This window comes from Fringilla coelebs (genome assembly GCF_963513975.1).
Source record: "Fringilla coelebs genome assembly, chromosome: 24".
Classification (NCBI taxonomy): Eukaryota; Metazoa; Chordata; class Aves; order Passeriformes; family Fringillidae; genus Fringilla; species Fringilla coelebs.
The window spans coordinates 5780535-5800685 of NC_140050.1; the positions used below are offsets into that span (position 1 = coordinate 5780535).

Below are 20151 nucleotides of genomic sequence, written 5' to 3' on the forward strand. Positions count from 1 at the left end.
CACCGCGCCCCGGCCCCGCGCCCCGCACGGGGGTCCCGTCCCGGAGTGCCCCTGCCGCGGCCCCGCCGCGCAGCCCCCCGGCCCCGCCGTTCCCGCGCGGGTTTCCCCCGCCGCATCGCCCTCGCCGGGGTGCGGGGGTGCAGCCCCGCGCCGCCCCCGCCGTACCGGAGATCTCCCCCCCCCGTCTCCCCGAGCTGTGCACCGCGCCCCGCCGCACCGCATCGCGCCGCACCGCCCCGGCGCCCACCGTTAATAACGCCCCGGTGCACCGGTGCAGCCCCCGCTGGCCACGAGCCCGCTCCCGGTGCTGCGGGCGGCCCCCCCGCCGCCTCCCCCCGCTGCAGGTGCAGGGCTCGCTTCGGCGCTTTCCCTCCTTTTTTCATTTTTGGGGTGCACGCCCCAATAATAACCCCCCCCCCCCGCCGTGCCTCCCGTTACCGGAGAGGTTTTGGGGTGCGCAGCCCCCCCACCCGCCCCAACCGGGGCCCCCCTCCTGTCCCCCCGCATCCTCCGGGGGTTCCCCGCGCCCCCCGCTGAAGGTCACGCCTGCGGCTGGCCCGAACCGCCCGGTTTTGGGGCGCGGGGGGGGGGGTCCCGGTGCCGCAGCCCCCCCGCCCCGCGCCCCCCGTCCCGCTCGGGGACTCGGTGGCCGCGGGGACTTTGGCCGGCGGCGCGTTCGTGGCGTTTGCGGCCGCCCGGCACCGGCGGGGCTGGGGATGGGGTTTGGGGGGAGTCCAGCGGGTCCCGATCCCCCGCCCGAGACCCCTCCCAGCTTTTTCCCCCCCTCCCGTTACCGGGGGGGCCGCGCTGCGCCCGCCCCGCTCGTCACACAGGTGGCGGAGGGACCGGCAGCGGGGGGGGGGGGGCCGGAGCCGGTTTGGGGGGGCTGCAGCGTGCCCTGACCCCCCCCTTGAACCCCTCCAGACCCCCGGCCCGCCGAGGATGCTCGGGGGGACCCCGCGAACCCCCCAAGACCCCAGGGTGAGTCGGGGGGGGCCTCCCCCGGTGGCGCCGACCGGGCGCGAATTTTTGGGGTTTCCTGTTTTTCTCCGGTGCATGACGGGGAGGGGGAGCGGGTGCGGGGGGGCTCAGCCCGGGTTTGGGGGGCACATCCGGGGTGGGGGGCACATCCTGGGGTGGGGGGCACATCTGGGGGTCCCCCACACTGAGTATTGGGGGGCTGCTCTGCTCGGGGACCCCCAGCGCGGTAAATTTACGGGGGGATGGGGGGGGTCGGGATTTTGGGTTCTTTTTTTTTGTGGGGCGGGGGTCCCTGGGGGGATGCGGGGGTGTTTTTGGGGGGGCTTGGGGGGCACGGGCAGGGCCGGGTGCGGGAGCAGCCGCCGCCGCACGCAGCAGCCGCTCATTTATTATTGATCTGCGTATCCGGTGTCGGGCCCAGCGCCGCCCCGGTGCCCCCCCGGTGCCCCCCCCGGTGCTGCCCCCGGTACCCCGGGGTGCCGCGCACCTTGGGGAGGGGTCGCAGCCGGGGAGCACCTTGCGGTTTCCATGGTCACGGCGCTGCGTTTTCCCGCGAAAACCGATAAAAACGGGGGGGGGGGGTGCGACCCCGCGGAGCCCCCCCCCGCTCCCCGGTAAGACCCCCGGTGTCCCCCCCCCACCCCCACCAGGGCGCCGGGAGTTGAGCTGCGGGGTCCCCGCGCCGCTGCCCCCTCCCCCCTCCAAGATGTCCTATTTCACCGAGCACTTCTGGGTAAGCTGGGATCCCCCCCCCTTTGGGTGCCCCCCACCCTTGGGTGCCCCCCACCCTCAGAGACCCCCCCCCGCCTTTGGGGGAGGTGAATTTTCAAGGCCCGGTGGCTCCGTTAATGCCGTTAATTAATTAATTGGGGGGTGGGCGGTGGGGGAGGGGGGCTGGGGGGGTCTCCCCGCTTTGGTGACATCGCTGTCCCCCCCCCCCCCATCCTCCGTGGGGGTCCCCAGCCTGGGGGGGGGAGGGGAAGTCGCGTGGCCGGCGCTTCCTGGTTCGCTGCTGCCACCTTCCTCTTCCTCCTGCCTCAGTTTCCCCTGGGGGTTCACCTGCACCCCCAGCGCGGCTGGGGGAGGGGGTGGGGGTTGAGGTGAAGGCTTTTGGGGGGGGGAGGGGGTGGGCAGCACCCAAAATAACCGCGGGGATTTTTGGGGTTCAGCCCAGCCTGTCCTGAGCAGGGCTGGTTCCTGGGGGGGGGGGGGAGGGGATGGGGGGTCAGCCCCCCGATTTGGGGGGGTTTGGGCCACTCCAGGTGGAAGAGGGGGTGCGGGGGTGCCTCGAGATTTGGGATTTGAGGAGGGGGCTCCCCTGGCAGGGTGAGAAGAACCACGGCTTCGACGTCCTCTACCACAACATGAAGCACGGGCAGATCTCCACCAAGGAGCTGGCCGACTTCGTCCGGGAGAGGTACCCGGGGCTGGGCTCCCCAAAACCCTTTGGGGGGTCCCCAAAACCCTTTTGGGGGGATCCCCAAAACCCTGTCTCCATCCCAAATCCCCCTCCCCAGGGCTGCCATCGAGGAGAACTACGCCAAAGCCATGGTGAAGCTGTCGAAGATGGCCACGAACGGCACCCAGCTGGGGTACGGGGAGCAGGGGGGATCTGGGGCACCCCGAGGTGGCTTTGGGGACACCCCGGTGACCTTTTGGTGGCCCCCCAAGCAGCACCTTCGCCCCTCTGTGGGAGGTTTTCCGCATCTCGTCGGACAAGCTGGCGCTGTGCCACCTGGAGCTGATGAAGAAGCTGCACGACCTCATCAAGGAGATCTCGCGCTACGGCGAGGAGCAAGGCCGGGTGCACAAGAAGGTAGCAGAGCCGTCCCCTGTCCCCTCCCCGCTGTCCCCAGCCAGCCCTGCCCACGCTGAGGTGTCCCCACAGTCCAAGGAGGAGGTGGCAGGGACGCTGGAGGCCGTGCAGCTGCTGCACGGGGTGGCCCAGCTGCTGCCCAAGTCCAAGGAGAGCTACCACAGCAAGTGCCAGGAGTACGAGCGGCTGCGCAAGGAGGGCACCAGCCAGAAGGAGATCGACAAGGTGCCACCCCCCTCCCTGTCCCTGTGTCCCCATGGCTGCTCACTGTCCCCTCCTGGTGGTTTTTGTCCTGTCCTTGGTGGTCCCTGTCCCCTCGTGCTTCTTGTCCTGTCCCCCAGGTGCTTCTTGTCCTGTCCTTGGTGCTCCCTGTCCCCTCATGGTTTTTGTCCTGTCCTTGGTGGTCCCTGTCCCCTCATGGTTTTTGTCCTGTCCTTGGTGCTCCCTGTCCCCTCATGGTTTTTGTCCTGTCCTTGGTGCTCCCTGTCCCCTCATGGTTTTTGTCCTGTCCTTGGTGCTCCCTGTCCCCTCATGGTGGTTCTTGTCCTGTCCTTGGTGGTCCCTGTCCCCCAGGTGCTTTTTGTCCTGTCCTGGGTGGTCCCCATCCCCTCGTGGTGTTTCTTGTCCTGTCCTTGGTGCTCCCTGTCCCCTCCTGGTGGTTCTTGTCCTGTCCTTGGTGGTCCCTGTCCCCTCCTGGTGGTTCTTGTCCTGTCCTTGGTGGTCTCTGTCCCCTCGTGGTGGTTTTTGTCCTGTCCTTGGTGGTCTCTGTCCCCTTGTGGTGCTTCTTGTCCTGCCTTGGTGGTCCCCATCCCCTCATGGTGGTTCTTGTCCTGTTCTTGGTGGTCTCTGTCCCCTCATGGTTTTTGTCCTGTCCTTGGTGGTCCCTGTCCCCTCATGGTTTTTGTCCTGTCCTTGGTGGTCCCTGTCCCCTCCTGGTGGTGCTTGTCCTGTCCTTGGTGGTTCCTGTCCCCTTGTGCTTCTTGTCCTGTCCCCCAGGTGCTTCTTCCCTGTCCCCCAGGTGCTTCTTGTCCTGTCCTTGGTGCTCCCTGTCCCCTTCTGGTGCTTCTTGTCCTGTCCTTGGTGGTCCCTGTCCCCTTCTGGTGGTGCTTGTCCTGTCCTTGGTGGTCTCTGTCCCCTCCTGGTGGTTTTTGTCCTGTCCTGGGTGGTCTCTGTCCCCTCCTGGTGGTTCTTGTTCCTCCTCCCTGCGGTCCCTGTCACCTCCCCCAGGGGTCTGTGTCCCTTCCCCGGTGATTCTTGACCCTCCCTCGATGCTGCTGTTGTCCCACAGTGATCCCTGTCCCCTCCCTGATGCTCCCTGTCCCCACCAAGAGGTCCCTGTCCCCTCCCTGTGATGGCTCCTGTCTTCTTCCCAGCTCTCCCCTGTCCCCCCTGGGTGGTCTCTGTCCCGTTCCTGATGATCCCTGTCCTTGTCCCTGCTGTCCCCTGTCCCCTTCCTGATGATCCCTGTCCTTGTCTTGGCTGTTCCTGGCTGTCCCCTGTCCCTTCCCTGACAATTCCTGTCCCCTGGCTGTCCCCTGGCTGTCCCCTGTCCCCTCTGGGTGGTTTCTGTCCCGTTCCTGACCATCCCTGTCCTTGTCCCTGCTGCCCCCTGGCTGTCCCTGGCTGTCCCCTGTCCTGTTCCTGACCATCCCTGTCATTCCCCTGACTGTCCCTTGTCCCCTCCCTGACAATCCCTGTCCTTGTCCCGACTGTCCCCTTCCTGATGATCCCTGTCCTTGTTCCTAGCTGTCCCCTGTCCCCTCCCTGACAATTCCTGTCCCCTGGCTGTCCCTGGGGCTGTCCCCTGTCCCCTCTGGGTGGTTTCTGTCCCATTCCTGACCATCCCTGTCCTTGTCCCCGGCTGTTCCCCGGCTGTCCCCTGTCCCATTCCTGATCATCCCTGTCATTCCCCTGACTGTCCCCTATCCCCTCCCTGACAATTCCTGTCCCCTGGCTGTCCCTGGGGCTGTCCCCTGTCCCCTCTGGGTGGTCTCTGTCCCATTCCTGACCATCCCTGTCCTTGTCCCCGGCTGTCCCCGGCTGTCCCTTGTCCCGTTTCTGATGATCCCCGTCATTTTCCCGGCTGTCCCCCGGCTGTCCCCGGCTGTCCCTTGTCCCGTTTCTGATGATCCCTGCCGTTGTCCCTGCTGTCCCCCGGCTGTCCCCGGCTGTCCCCGGCTGTCCCCGTGCCCGGCGGCGGCGCAGGCGGAGCTGAAGTCGCGGAAGGCGGGCGAGGCTCTGCGGAGGGCGGTGGACAAATACAACGCGGCCCGCGCCGACTTCGAGCAGCGCATGCTGGACTCGGCCATGGTGGGAACTGGGGGGAACTGGGAGAGGGGTGGGAACTGGGGGGAACTGGGGGGAACTGGGGGAACTGGGGGAACTGGGGGAACTGGGACAGGGGTGGGAGAGGGGTGGGAACTGGGGGGAACTGGGGGGAACTGGGAGAGGGGCGGGAGCTGGGGGAACTGGGGGAACTGGGAGAAGGGTGGGAGCTGGGGGGAACTGGGAGGAACTGGGGGAACTGGTGTGAATGGGAGAGGGATGGGAACTGGGAGAGGGATGGGAGCTGCTGGGAGAGGGGTGGGAACTGGGAGAGGGATGGGAACTGGGAGAGGGGTGGGAGCTGGTGGGAGCTGGGAGAGGGGTGGGAACTGGGAGAGGGCTGGGAGCTGGGAGAAAGATGGGAACTGGTGGGAGCTGGGAGAGGGGTGGGAATTGGGAGAGGGATGGGAATTGGGAGAGGGCTGAGAGCTGGTGGGAACTGGGAGAGAGATGGGCACAGATGGGAGCTGGGAGAGGGCTGGGAGCTGGTGGGAACTGGGAAAGGAATGGGAACTGGTGGGAACTGGGAGAGGGATGGGCACTGGTGGGAATTGGGAGAAGGATGGGAACTGGGAGAGGGCTGAGAGCTGGTGGGAACTGGGAGAGAGATGGGCACAGATGAGAGCTGGGAGAGGGATGGGCACTGGTGGGAACTGGGAAAGGGATGGGAGCTGGGAGAGGGGTGGGAGCTGGTGGGGTTTGGAAAAGGATGGGCATGGCTGGGAGTTGGGAAGGGCTGGGAGCTGCTGGGAATTGGGAAAGGGATGGGCAGGGCTGGGATGGGCACTGTGGGGAACTGGGCAGGGATGGGAACTGATGGGATTTGGGTGTGGGCGGGCGTTGGTGGGATTTGGGAAGAGAGGGGATCCCTGGGGACATCCCACCCATCCCAACCCCCCTTTCACACCCACCTGGGGACATCCCACCCATCCCAACCCCCTTCCACACCCACCTGGGGACATCCCACCCGTCCCAAATCCTTCCCTGCCCACCTGGGGACATCCCAAACCCTTCCACACCCACCTGGGGACATCCCAAACCCTTCCACACCCACCTGGGGACATCCCACCCATCCCAAACCCTCCCACACCCACCTGGGGACATCCCACCCATCCCAAACCCTTCCACACCCACCTGGGGACATCCCACCCATCCCAAACCCTTCCACACCCACCTGGGGACATCCCAAACCCTTCCACACCCACCTGGGGACATCCCAAACCCTCCCACACCCACCTGGGGACATCCCACCCATCCCAACCCCCCTTCCCTGCCCACCTGGGGACATCCCACCCATCCCAAACCCTCCCACACCCACCTGGGGACATCCCACCCATCCCAACCCTTCTCTGCTCACCTGGGGACATCCCAAACCCTTCCACACCCACCTGGGGACATCCCACCCATCCCAAACCTTTCCACACCCACCTGGGGACATCCCACCCATCCCAAACTCTTCCACACCCACTTGGGGACATCCCACCCATCCCAACCCCCCTTCTCTGCCCACCTGGGGACATCCCACCCATCCCAAACCCTCCCACACGCACCTGGGGACATCCCAAACCCTTCCACACCCACCTAGGGACATCCCACCCATCCCAAACCCTTCCACACCCACCTGGGCACATCCCACCCGTCCCAACCCCCTTCCCTGCCCCCCTGCCGATCCCTGGGGACCTCCCCCCGTTCCTGACCCCCCGTTTTTCCCGCTCCAGCGTTTCCAGGAGGTGGAAGAGGCTCACCTGCGGCACATGAAGGGGCTCATCGGCTCCTACTCGCACTCGGTGGAGGACACCCACGTCCAGATCGGCCAGGTGAGTCCCCAGGTGAGGGACCCCGCCCCGTTCCCATTCCCCCCCTTTATTCCACGCCCCCTTTCCCGTTTTCCCCCCGCAGGTGCACGAGGAGTTCAAGCAGAACGTGGAGAACATCGGCACCGAGATGCTGCTGCGGAGGTTTGCCGAGAGCAAGGGCACGGGCAGGGAGCGGCCAGGTGAGCCCGGGGGTCACACCTGGGCGGGGAGGGGCCCCATGGTCCAGGGATGATCCTGGAGGGATCCTGGGCTGATCCGGGATTGATCCTGGGATGATCCTGGATTGATCCTGGGCTGATCCTGGGTTGATCCCGGATTGATCCCAGCCTGATCCCAGATTGATCCTGGATTGATCCTGGGCTGATCCCGGGATGATCCCAGATTGATCCTGGGATGACCCCGGATTGATCCCGGGCTGATCCCAGGCTGATCCCGGACTGATCCCAGATTGATCCCGGGCTGATCCCGGGCTGATCCCAGATTGATCCCGGGATGATCCCGGGCTGATCCTGGGCTGATCCTGGGTTGATCCCGGATTGATCCCGGACTGACCCCAGATTGATCCTGGGCTGATTCTGGGTGGATCCCGGCTGATCCCGGGCTGATCCTGGACTGATCCCTGGCTGATCCTGGACTGATCCCTGGCTGATCCTGGATTGATCCCGGGCTGATCCTAGGATGATCCCGGGCTGATCCCGGGCTGATCCTGGATTGACCCTGGATTGATCCTGGGCTGATCCTGGATTGATCCCAGGCTGATCCCAGATTGATCCTGTATTGATCCCACGATGATCCTGGGTTGATCCTGGGCTGATCCCAGATTGATCCTGGGCTGATCCCAGATTGATCCCGGGCTGATCCCAGATCGATCCCAGCTGGTCCTGGCTTATTGCGGGCTGATCCTGGCTGATCCCAGGCTAATCCCGGGTTGATCCAGGCTGATCCTGGCTGTTTTGGGGTTGATCCCAGCTGATCCCGGCTGATCCTGCCTTGATCCCGGGCTTGATCCTGGGCTCAACCCGAGCTGGTCCTGGGTTGATTCCAGCTGGTCCTGGGTTGATCCAGGTTGATCCCAGCTGGTCCTGGGTTGATCCTGGGCTTACCCCGAGCTGATCTGGGCTGGTCCCGGGCTGATTTGGGTTCATCCTGGGCTGATCCTGGGTGGATCCTGGGCTCACCCTGAGCTGATCTGGGCTGGTCCCGGGCTGATTTGGGTTCATCCTGGGCTGATCCTGGGTTGACCCCGGGCTCTCCCCGAGCTGACCCCGGGCTGATCCTGGGCTGATTTGGGTTCATCCTGGCTGATCCCGGGCTGATCCCTCTCTCCATGGCAGGAGCGCTGGATTTCGACGAGTACCGGCTGGCCCCAGCGCAGGAAGGCAAGTACGTCTGCACCCGGCCGGGCGTGCCGGGGGCTGCGGAGACCCCTCCTCACCCCGCCCCCGCTTTCCCCAGGACCCAAGAGGAGCCGGAGCAAAGCGTTCCGGATCCCGGGCTTGAGCCGTAAGGAGCGGGAGCGCGACGCTGTGTAAGAGCCTCAGGCCCGGCGTCCCCGAGTTCCTGCAGCCCGGCATCCCCACATCCCGGCATCCCCACGTTCCACATCCTGAAATCCCCACGTTCCGCATCCCAGCATCCCCACGTTCCACATCCCGGCATCCCCACGTTCCACATCCCGGCATCCCCACGTTCCACATCCCGGCATCCCCACATTCCACATCCCGGCATTCCCACGTTCCGGCATTCCCACGTTCCGCATCCCGGCATCCCCACGTTCCACAACCCGGCATTCCCACATCCCGGCATCCCCACGTTCTACATCCCGGCATTCCCACATCCCGGCATTCCCACGTTCCACATCCCGGCATCCCCACGTTCCGGCATCCCCACGTTCCGCATCCCGGCATCCCCACGTTCCACATCCCGAAATCCCTGCACTGTTTCATTGCTGAACTCCCGCATCCCTGCATCCCTGAATTCCCGCATCCCTGCATCCCCGCATCCCTGAATCCCTGCATCCCTGAATCCCCACATCCCCAAATTCCCTCATCCCTGCATCCCTGAATTCCTGCATCCCTAAATTACCACATCCCTGCATCCCCACATCCCTGAATTCCTGCATCCTGAATTCCTGCATCCCTGAATTCCCACATCCCCACATCCCTGATTTCCTGCATCCCTGAATCTCCACATCCTGAATCCCCACATCCTGAATTCCCGCATCCCTGCATCCCTGAATTCCCACATCCCTGAATTCCCAGCATCCCGGCATCCCTGCATTGTTTCATCCCTGAATCCCCACATCCCCGAATTCCCACATCCCCGAATCCCCACATCCCTGAATTCCCACATCCCTAAATCCCCACATCCCTGAATTCCCACATCCCCGAATCCCCACATCCCAGCATCCCCACATCCCGGCATCCCCACATCCCTGAATCCCCACATCCCTGAATCCCCACATCCCTGAATCCCCACATCCCTGAATTCCCACATCCCCGAATCCCCACATCCCGGCATCCCCACATCCCTGAATCCCCACATCCCTGAATCCCCACATATCTGAATCCCCACATCCCCGAATCCCCACATCCCGGCATCCCCACATCCCTGAATCCCCACATCCCTGAATTCCCACATCCCTGAATCCCCACATCCCGGCATTCCCACATCCCCACATCCCTGAATCCCCACATCCCTGAATTCCCACATCCCTGAATCCCCACATCCCTGTATTCCCACATCCCTGGATCCCCACATCCCTAAATCCCCACATCCCTGAATCCCCACATCCCTGGATCCCCACATCCCTGGATCCCCACATCCCTGAATCCCCACATCCCTAAATCCCCACATCCCTGGATCCCCACATCCCTGGATCCCCACATCCCTGAATCCCCACATCCCTGAATCCCCACATCCCTGAATCCCCACATCCCCACATCCCTGAATCCCCACATCCCTGCCTCCCACCCCCTTTCCCCCTCCCCGCCTGACTCTCCCCCGTCATTCCCCAGGGAATCTCCGGATCCCGACCTGGTGAGTGTCCCAGTGCCCGGCCCCGGCGCTGCCATTCCCAAACTGGGAGCACTGGGAATGTCGGGCGTGTCCCCGCAGGGCGGCCCCGAGGTGGACGAGGACGGATTCACCGTGCGCCCCGAGAGCGCCCGCGGTATCCTTGGAAAAGGGAGCGGGGATCCAAGGGGAATTCCGAGAGGGATCTTGGGGGGATCCCAGGGGAATTCCGAGAGGGATTTTGGGGGGAACTGAGGGGAATTCCGAGAGAGATCTTGGGGGGATCCATGGGGAATTCTGACCGGGATTTTGGGGGGATCCCAGGGGAATTCCGAGCAGGATTTTGGGGGATTCAAGGGGAATTCTGACTGGGATTCTTGGGGGGATCCAAGGGGAATTCTGACTGGAATTCTTGGGGGGATCCAAGGGGAATTCTGACTGGGATTCTTGGGGGGATCCAAGGGGAATTCCGAGAGGGATTTTGGGGGGAACCCAGGGGAATTCTGGCCGGGATTTTGGGGGGATCCAAGGGGAATTCCAACCAGGGATTTTGGGGGATCCAAGGGGAATTCCAACCAAGATACTGGGGGGATCCCAGGGGAATTCCAGCCAGGGATTTTGGGGGATCCAAGGGGAATTCCAACCAGGGATTTTGGGGGATCCAAGGGGAATTCCAACCAAGATACTGGGGGGATCCCAGGGGAATTCCAGCCAGGGATTTTGGGGGATCCAAGGGGAATTCCAACCAGGGATTTTGGGGGATCCAAGGGGAATTCCAGACAGGGATTCTTGGGTGATCCCAGGGGAATTCTGACTGGGATCTTGGGGGGATCCAAGGGGAATTCTGACTGGGATTTTGGGGGAATCCAAGGGGAATTCCGACCGGGATTTTTGGGGGATCCAAGGGGAATTCCAACCGGGGTTTTTGGGGGGCTCCAAGGGCAATTCCAGCCGGGCACTGCCTTGACGTGGGCTCAGGCGAGGCGGAGAACGCCGGCTGCTCCTCCAGCGACTCGGACTACGACGAGGAGGAGCCGCGCAAGTTTTACGTGCACATCAAACCGGCGGCGGCGCGCGAGGCGCCCGGCAGCGCCGAGGCCGCCGTGGAGCAGCTCAAGGCCACCGTGGGAAACCTCATCCTGGCCCCCGGCCTCGGGGTGAGCCTGGGGGGCTGTGGGGATCCCCCCTCACAGGAATTTGTGGGGTCACCTCAGTTCTGTCCCCTTCTCTTGCAGGGCACCGTCAGGAGGCAGGCGTCCCGTAAGTGGCACCGCGGGCGCGGGGTGGCACGGGGGGTGGCACTGAGGGTGGGAGCCACTGCTTGGGGACATGCCATCCTTCCTGAGCCTCCCTGGGGACATCACATCCTCCTGAGCCACTGCTTGGGGACATGCCATCCTTCCTGAGCCACTGCTTGGGGACATCTCATCCTTCCTGAACCCCTTGGGGACATTTCATCCTTCCTCAGACCCTTCTTGGGGACATCCCATCCTTCCTGAGCCCCCTTGGGGACATCTCATCCTCCTAAGCCCCACTGCTTGGGGACATCCCATCATTCCTGAGCCCCTTCCTTGGGGACATCCCACCCTTCCTGAGCCCCTTGGGGACATCCCATCCTTCCTGACCCCCTCCTTGGGGACATCCCATTCTTCCTGAGCCACTGCTTGGGGACATCTCATCCTCCTAATCCCCACTGCTTGGGGACATCACATCCACCTGAGCCCCTTGGGGACATCACACCCTTCCTCAGACCCCTTCCTTGGGGACATCTCATCCTCCTGACCCCCCTTGGGGACATCTCATCCTTCCTGAGCCCCTTCTTGGGGACATCCCATCCTTCCTGACCCCCTTTCTTGGGGACATCTCATCCTTCCTGACCCCCTTCTTGGGGACATCCCATCCTTCCTGACCCCCCTTGGGGACATTTCATCCTTCCTCAGACCCTCCTTGGGGACAATGCCACCCTTCCTGCCCCCCTTCCCTGGGGACACCCCGCCCTCCCTGAGCCACCCCAGCGTCCCCGTGTCCCCTCATGGTGCCATCCCCCTGCAGGGCACGCGGCGTCCCTGCCCCCGGCCTGCGGTGACACCGACCCCGAGGGGACACTGGCGACAGGTGGGACTGGCAGGGGAGGGGTCCTGAGGATTTGGGGGGGCCCACGAGGGGTCCCTGGGGGGTGCAGCGCAGTGTCCCCTCTCCCCACAGGTGACAGCACAGGGAGGGCTCTGCCGGCGGCGCGGGTGGACAGGTAGGGGACAGGGAGGGGACAGGGAGGGGACAGGGAGGGGACAGGGAGGGATTGCGGCGCCGGGCAGTGCCCACCCCCCATTCCTGGGGGGTCCCGGGCAGTATCTGAGCCCCCCAACTCCCTCCCCATCCCAGCGGCCCCGGGAAGCCCCCCCAGGACACTCCACCCCCGGCCGCGCTCTTCGGGCCGCCGCTGGAATCGGCGCTGGAGGCGGAGGAATTCCCGGGTGAGGATTTGGGGAGGGGGCGGGAACGGGACGAGACCCCCGGCGGGACGCGGGGGAGCCCCGTCTGACCGCGGCCATCCCGCAGCCCCCCGCTCGTACGTGCTCACCTCGTCGTCGTCGCCCTTCTCCTCCTCGTCCCCGGAGAACGTGGAGGATTCGGGGCTGGACTCGCCCTCGCACCCCGCGCCCGGCCCCTCGCCCGACTCCCGGCCCTGGACCCCGCAGCCGGGCACGCCGCAGAGCCCCGGCCCCAAACCGGAGCCGCCGCCCGCCGCCGCCGCCGCCGCCTGGGCGCCGCGGCCCCGCAGCCCCTCCGGCCGCCTCCCCGAGCCCCCCAACTTCGCCGTTTTCAGCGGCCCCGCCGCCGAGGGGCTCTGGGTGGACGCGGGGGTCGCGCCCCGCGCTCGCAGCCGCTGCCTCAGCGGCCCCGCCCCGCGAGAAGCGCCCTCGCCGGACCCTTTTGGGGATCCCCCGGTTTGGGGGAGACCCCGCAGTCCCGGTGGGGAGCAGCCCCCCCCGACCCGGCCTTCCTCCAACTCGGCCTCCTCGTCATCCTCCTCGCCGGCCCCCCCGAGCGGGGGGGAGTCCTCCAGCCCCTCTCCGTGGGGCTGCCAAGGGCCGGGGGGCACGGCCGGGACCCCCCCGCTGCCCTCGGAGCCGGGTGAGTGGGGGGGCTGCCCCAGGTTACCCCGAATGTGACTCCCACAGCCGCCAACTCTGCCCCACCCCCGTTATCTCTAAATCTGCCCCCACGACCCCGGACTGTGCCCCACATCATCCCCAAATCTGCCTTGAGTCACCCCAAACTCTGCCCCCCAATTAGCCTGAACTGTGCTCCCCATCACCCCCAAATCTGCCCCGAGTGACCCCAAACTCTGACCCCCAATTAGCCTGAACTGTGCCCCCCATGACCCCCAAACTCTGCCCCGAGTGACCCCAAACTCTGCCCCCCAGTTACCCCAGACTGTGCCCCCCATGACCCCAAACTCTGCCCCCCAATTAACCTGAACTCTGCCCCCCATGACCCCAAACTCTGCCCCCCAGTTACCCTGAACTGTACCCCCCATGACCCCAAACTCTGCCCCGAGTGACCCCAAACTCTGCCCCAAATTAACCTGAACTGTGCCCCCCATGACCCCAAACTCTGCCCCCCATAACCCCAAATCCGCCCCCCATCACCCCCAAACCTCCCCCCCATCCCCCAACTCCACCCCCCACCCCAAATCCGAGCCCTGCCCAACTCCCGGGGGGGGGTCCTGTATCCCGGTGGGGAGTGGGGGGCGATCCCGCCGTGTCGGGGCTCTCCCCTCACCCCCCGTTCGTGCCCCCCCAGATTCGGTGCCCCCCTGGCCCAGCGCCGCCCCCCGGGACGTTCCTCTCGTGGCGCCCCCGCGCCGCTCCCGCACCAAGCGGCCGCCGGCGGGGCCGGGCAGCAACAGCGACCTGGTGAGGGGTTTGGGGGACCCCCGGGCTGGGGGGGGCGAGGGGACCCCCGGGAGGGGCGGGCAGACACGGCCCGGCTTCCCAGTGCGCCCAGTATGGGAACGGCAGCGGCGCTGGGAGGAGATTCCGTGGGGGATGGGAGGGGGAGGTGATGGAGAGGGGGGTGGGAGGGAGGGGGGGGGATTTGGGGGTTCGGGGGTGGGGGGGTTCGGGGGTGGGGGGATTTGGGGGTTCGGGGGGTGGGATTTGGGGGTTCGGGGGTGGGAATTTGGGGGTTCGGGGGTTCGGGGTGGGAATTTGGGGGTTCGGGGGTGTGGGAATTTGGGGATGTGGGAATTTGGGGTTGTGGGGATTTGGGGGTGTGGGGATTCGGGGATGTGGGAATTTGGGGGGTGGGAATTTGGGGGTTCGGGGGTGTGGGAATTTGGGGGTGTGGGGGTTCGGGGTGTGGGAATTTGGGGGTTCAGGGGTGTGGGGGAATCTGGGGGTGTGGAAATTTGGGGATGTGGGGATTTGGGGGTGTGGGGGTTCAGGGGTGTGGGGATTTGGGGGTTCAGGGGTGTGAGGATTCGGGCGTGTGGGAATTTGGGGTTGTGGGAATTCGGGGATGTGGGAATTTGGGGGTTCAGGGGTGTGGGGATTTGGGGGTGTGGGGATTCGGGGGTGTGGGGGTGTGGAATTCGGGGGTACAGGGATGGGGAATTCGGGGCTGCAGGGATGGGGAATTCGGGGGTGCAGGGATGTGGAATTCAGGGTGGAGGGGTGTGGAATTCGGGGTGCAGGGATGTGGAATTCGGGGCTGCGGGGGTGCAGGGATGTGGAATTCGGGGTGCCAGGGTGTGGAATTCGGGGCTGCGAGGGTGCAGGGATGTGGAATTCGGGCTGGGGGGTGCAGACCCCCGCCCCAGCCCCCCCTCGCTCGGCAGTCGCGCTCGCTGAGCCCCTCGCCCTCCTGGAGCTGCGGCCCCTCGCACTCGGCCCCCGCCAGTTTGAGCGAGCGCGGCTTCTTCGCCGTGGCCCCGCCGGCGCTCGGTGCGTCCCGGGGGGATCCTGGGTGGGAGGGTGGGCTTGGGGGGGGGTGGTCTGGGGGTCTGACCCCTCTGCCCCCTCCCCAGGGCTGTCGCGCGGTCCCAGCCCCGTGGTGCTGGGCTCGCAGGACGCGCTGCCCGTCGCCACCGCCTTCACCGAGTACGTGCACGCCTATTTCAAGGGCCGCGACGCCGACAGGTACGGGGGGCGATCCCGGGGGTCCCTCCGGCCGCCGTGTCGCTCCCGCTGACCCCCGGTGTGTCCCCCCCGCGGTAGCTGCCTGGTGAAGGTGACCGGCGAGCTGACCATGTCCTTCCCCGCCGGGATCGTGCGGGTGTTCGGCGGCGCCGCCGCCCCGCCCGTGCTCAGTTTCCGCCTGCTGAACGCCGGGGCCATCGAGCAGTTCCTGCCCAACGCCGAGCTGCTCTACAGGTGCGGGGGGCACCGCGGGGACCGCCTGCGAGGGGCGGGGGGCGGCGGCGGGGGGGCTGGTGTGGGGGTGAAGGGGGAGTTTAGGGGGCGCGGGGGTCTTGGGAGGTGATGGATGCAGGGATTGGGGCGGGTTTTGGGGTACAGGGACCTTGGGAGGTGATGGGTGCAGGGATGGGGGCGGGTTTTGGGGTGCAGGGACCTTGGGAGGTGATGGGTGCAGCAATAGGGGCGGGTTTTGGGGTGCAGGAGGTGTCTAGGGGGGTACGGGGAGCTTGGGAGGTGATGGGTGCAGGGATTGGGGCGGGTTTTGGGGTGCAGGAGGTGTCTAGGGGGTGCGGGGGTCTTGGGAGGTGATGGGTACGGGGATGGGGACGGGTTTTGGGGTACAGGGGGTGTCTACGGGATACAGGGAGCTTGGGGAGTGATGGGTGCAGGGATGGGAGAGGGTTTTGGGGTACAGGAAGGGCATAGGGACCTTGGGGGGTGATGGATGCAGGGATGGGGGCGGGTTTTGGGGTACAGGAGGGGCATAGGGACCTTGGGAGGTGATGGATGGGGGCGGGTTTTGGGGTACAGGGGGTGCAAAGGGACCTTGGGAGGTGATGGATGCAGCAATAGGGGCGAGTTTTGGGGTACGGGAGGGGCATAGGGACCTTGGGAGGTGATGGGTGCAGCCATAGGGGTGGGTTTTGGGGTGCAGGAGGGGCATAGGGACCTTGGGGGGGGATCAATGCAGCGATAGGGGCTGGTGTTGGGGTGCAGGGGGTGTCTAGGGGATATAGGGACCTTGGGAGGTGATGGATGCAGGGATGGGGGCGGGTTTTGGGGTCTGGATGCAGCGATGGGGAGCTGGGTATCGAGATTTTGGGATCCTTGGGGGTCTGGCCATGCTGGGAACGCAGCGATGGGGAGCTGAGTTTTGGGGATCCCAGCCATCCGGGCACCGTTTGGAGCTGGCTACCGAGCTGCCAGCTTCTGGGGGTACCCAAACCCTGCCGCCTCTGTCCCCCCACGCCCCCAGCGACCCCTCCCAGAGCGACCCCAGCACCAAGGACTTCTGGCTGAACATGGCAGCGCTGACCGGGCACCTGCAGAAACAGGCGGAGCAGAGCCCGGCCGCCTCCTACTACAACGTGGCTCTGCTCAAATACCAGGTGAGCCCCGCGGGGCGCCCCCTCCCCGGGCTCGGCAGGGTCGGGGGACCCCCTGAACCCCTCGATGTGCCGCAGTTCTCGCGGCTGGGCCCCGGCTCGGCGCCGCTGCGGCTGTGCGTGCGCTGGGACTGCGCGCCCGGCGCCACGCGGGTCAGCGTGGAGTACGGCTACAACGCGGCCGCCCTGGCGCTGCCCGTGCCCCTGGGCAACGTGCACGTCCTGCTGCCCGTGGAGGAGCCCCTGACCAACCTGCGGCTGCAGCCCGCCGCCAGCTGGTACCGGCAACCGGGGGAACCGGGGGAACCGGGGGAACCGGGAGGGAGCGGGGGGACCGGGAGGGAGCGGGGGGGAGCGGGGAGGGAGCGGCGGGGGAGCGGGGCTGGGCTGTGGCGGGGTGCGGGGTGAGGGGTCTGGGGTCGCAAAAGTTCACAGGGTGAGGGATGAGGGGTCTGGGGTCCTGAGGCTGAATGGGATGGGGGGTCTGGGGTCCTGAGCATGAATGGGGTGGGGGATGAGGGGTCTGGGGTCCTGAGGCTGAACGGGGTGAGGGGTCTGGGGTCCTGAGCATGAATGGGGTGTGGGATGAAGGGTCTGGGGTCTCAAACCTTCACAGGGTAAGGGATGAAGGGTCTGGGGTCCTGAGCATGAATGGGGTGGGGGATGAAGGGTTTGGGGTCCTGAGGATGAACAGGGTGGGGGATGAAGGGTGTGGGGTCACAAACCTTCACAGGCTGAGGGATGAAGGGTCTGGGGTCCTGAGCATGAATGGGGTGAGGGATGAAGGGTCTGGGGTCTCAAAACTTCCCAGGGTGGAGGATGAGGGGTCTGGGGTCTTGAGCATGAATGGGGTGAGGGATGAGGGGTCTGGGGTCTCAACACTTCCCAGGATGAGGAATGAGGGGTCTGGGGTCTCAAATCTTTCCAGGGTGAGGAATGAGGGGTCTGGGGTCTCAAATCTTTCCAGGGTGAGGAATGAGGGGTCTGGGGTCTCAAATCTTTCCAGGGTGAGGGATGAAGGGTCTGGGGTCCTGAGGATGAACAGGGTGGGGGATGAAGGGTCTGGGGTCCTGAGGCTGAATGGGGTGGGGGATAAAGGGTCTGGGTTCTCAAACCTTCACAGGGTGGGGGATGAAGGGTCTGGGGTCTTGAGCATGAATGGGGTGGGGGATGAAGGGTCTGGGGTCCTGAGGCTGAACAGGGTGAGGGATGAAGGGTCTAGGGTCTCAAACCTTTCTAGGGTGGGGGATGAAGGGTCTGGGGTCCTGAGGCTGAACAGGGTGAGGGATGAAGGGTCTGGGGTCTCAAAACTTCCCAGGGTGGGGGATGAAGGGTCTGGGGTCCTGAGGCTGAATGGGGTGGGGGATGAAGGGTCTGGGGTCTCAAAACTTCACAGGGTGGGGGATGAGGGGTGGGGGGGGCACAGGACTGGGGGTCCTGAATATGCCCAGGGTGGGGGGTGGGGGGACCCTGGACTGGGAAACGGGGACCCCGACAGGAGGCCGGATGCGGGGATGGGCAGCAAGGGCTGAAATTTGGGGGTGTGGGGCCTTGAGGACACCCCCTGACCCCGGCAGGAACCTGGAGGAGAAGCGGCTGCTCTGGAAACTTCTGGACATCCCCGGTGCCCCGGGGCAGGGAGGTGAGGCCGGCCCCGCCCTGCTCGGGGGTCGCGGGGCGGGGGGCTCCGTGTGCCGACCCCCCCGACCCCTGCGCGGTCCCCCCCAGGCTGCGGGCGTCTCTCGGCCAGCTGGGAGCCGCTGGGGGGTCCCAGTAAGCCCAGTCCCGTGGCTGCCCAGTTCAGCAGCGAGGGCAGCACCTTGTCGGGAGTGGAGGTGGAGCTGGCGGGCGCCGGGTACCGCATGTCGCTGGTCAAGAAGAGGTTTGCTACAGGTACGGCCTGGGGGGGCACGGGGACGGGGTTGGGGGGTCCCTTCCTCACGGCCTTGGGGAGTGTGGGGTCCTCTCCCCATCCCCTGGGTGCTGGGGGAACAGGGGGTCCCTTCCCTGCGGTGCACGGGGTTCTTTCCTTGGGGTGTTTGGGGTCCTTTCCTGCTCTTTGGGGTGCTCAGGGTCCCTTCCCTGGGGTATTTCGGGTCCTTTTCCTGCTCAGGGTCCCTTCCCTGGGGTGTTTCGGGTCCTTTCCGTGCTCCTTGAGGTGCTCAGGAGTCCTTTTTCTGCTCTGTGGAGTTCATGGTGTCCTTTCCCGCTCTTTGGGGTGCTCAGGGTCCTTTCTCTGGGGTATTTAGGGTCCCTTCCCTGCTCAGGGTCCCTTCCCTGGGGTGTTTCGGCTCCCTTCCCTGCTCAGGGTCCCTTCCCTGGCGTATTTAGGGTCCTTTCCCTGCTCAGGGTCCCTTCCCTGGGGTATTTGGGGTCCTTTCCCGCTCTGTGGGGTGCTCAGGGTCCCTTCCCTGGGGTGTTTCGGGTCCTTTCCCTGCTCAGGGTCCCTTCCCTGGGGTGTTTTGGGTCCTTTCCGTGCTCCTTGAGGTGCTCAGGAGTCCTTTTTCTGCTCTGTGGGGTTCATGGGGTCCTTTCTGTGGGGTATTTGGGGTCACTTCCATGTTCCTTGAGGTGCTCAGGGTCCCTTCCCTGGGCTGTTTCCGGTCCTTTCCCTGCTCAGGGTCCCTTCCCTGGGGTGTTTCGGGTCCTTTCCCTGCTCAGGGTCCTTTCCCTAGGGTATTTAGCGTCCTTTCCCTGCTCTTTGGGGTGCTCAGGGTCCCTTCCCTGGGGTGTTTGGGGTCCTTTCCCTGCTCCTTGAGGTGTTCAGGAGTCCCTTTTCTGCTCTCTGGGGTTCATGGGGTCCTTTCCCTGCTCTTTGGGGTGTTTCAGGTCCTTTCCCTGCTCAGGGTCCCTTCCCTGGGGTATTTCGGGTCCTGTCCCCGCTCTTTGTGGTTCCCGGTGTCACCCCGCTCGCTGCATGGCCGTGCCCGTGCCCGTGCCCGTGCCGTGCCGTGCCGGGGCCGTGCCCTCCCTGCTCCGTGCCCACCTTTCCTCCGCAGGGATTTACCTGGCGGGGTCCTGAGCGGCTCCGGGACCCCCCGGGACCCCCCCGGGATCCCCCCCGGGCTTCTCCCGCCGTGGTGTGAATGGAAACACTGGATGGAGGCGGGCAGGGGAGGGGGCGCCTCCTCCTCTTCCTCCTCCTCCTCTTCCTCCTCCTCCTCCTCCTGCTGTCCCCGCCCTGTCGCTGTCCCCGCGCCGTCTCCTGCTCCCCCTTCCCCGCCCGCCGCCCTCCCCCGTGCTGTGAAGGGAGCAGGAGCTGCTCTTTTATTAAACACTTTATTTTCTAATAAATGCCCCCCCGCCGGCTGCTGCCTCCTTCCTGCCAAATCCCAGAAATATCATAAATCCCACATTCCCAGAAATCCCATTAATCACAGAAATCCCATATTCCCAGAAATATCATAAATCCCATATTCCAAGAAATCCCATTAATCCCATATTCCCATAAACCCCATAAATCCCATATTCCCATAAATCCCATATTCCCAGAAATCCCATAAATCCCATATTCCCATGAATCCCATATTCCCACCAATCCCATAAATCCCATGAATCCCATATTCCCATAAATCCCATAAATCCCATATTCCCATAAACCCCATAAATCCTATATTCCCATGAATCCCATCAATCCCATCAATCCCATATTCCCATTAACCTCATAA

At 65.0% G+C, this 20151-nt stretch overlaps 1 protein-coding gene across 1 annotated transcript; it reads left to right on the plus strand.

Annotated features, from left to right (window-relative positions):
• Positions 1 to 1646: 1646 nt before the first annotated feature.
• Positions 1647 to 19505, plus strand: FCHO1 (FCH and mu domain containing endocytic adaptor 1; the record flags this gene model as incomplete). The annotated part of the gene is made up of 27 exons (XM_084221346.1): positions 1647 to 1714; positions 2307 to 2398; positions 2499 to 2573; positions 2656 to 2797; positions 2870 to 3022; positions 5003 to 5107; positions 6841 to 6939; positions 7022 to 7118; positions 8274 to 8318; positions 8395 to 8467; positions 9957 to 9978; positions 10057 to 10111; positions 10933 to 11111; positions 11190 to 11214; positions 12007 to 12069; positions 12160 to 12202; positions 12337 to 12428; positions 12514 to 13089; positions 13762 to 13874; positions 14798 to 14903; positions 14987 to 15098; positions 15177 to 15332; positions 16354 to 16486; positions 16562 to 16761; positions 18061 to 18125; positions 18212 to 18376; positions 19483 to 19505. Exons 1-27 carry the CDS (start codon positions 1688 to 1690, stop codon positions 19503 to 19505), a joined length of 3036 nt encoding a protein of 1011 aa, XP_084077472.1. The 5' UTR covers positions 1647 to 1687.
• Positions 19506 to 20151: the final 646 nt, after the last annotated feature.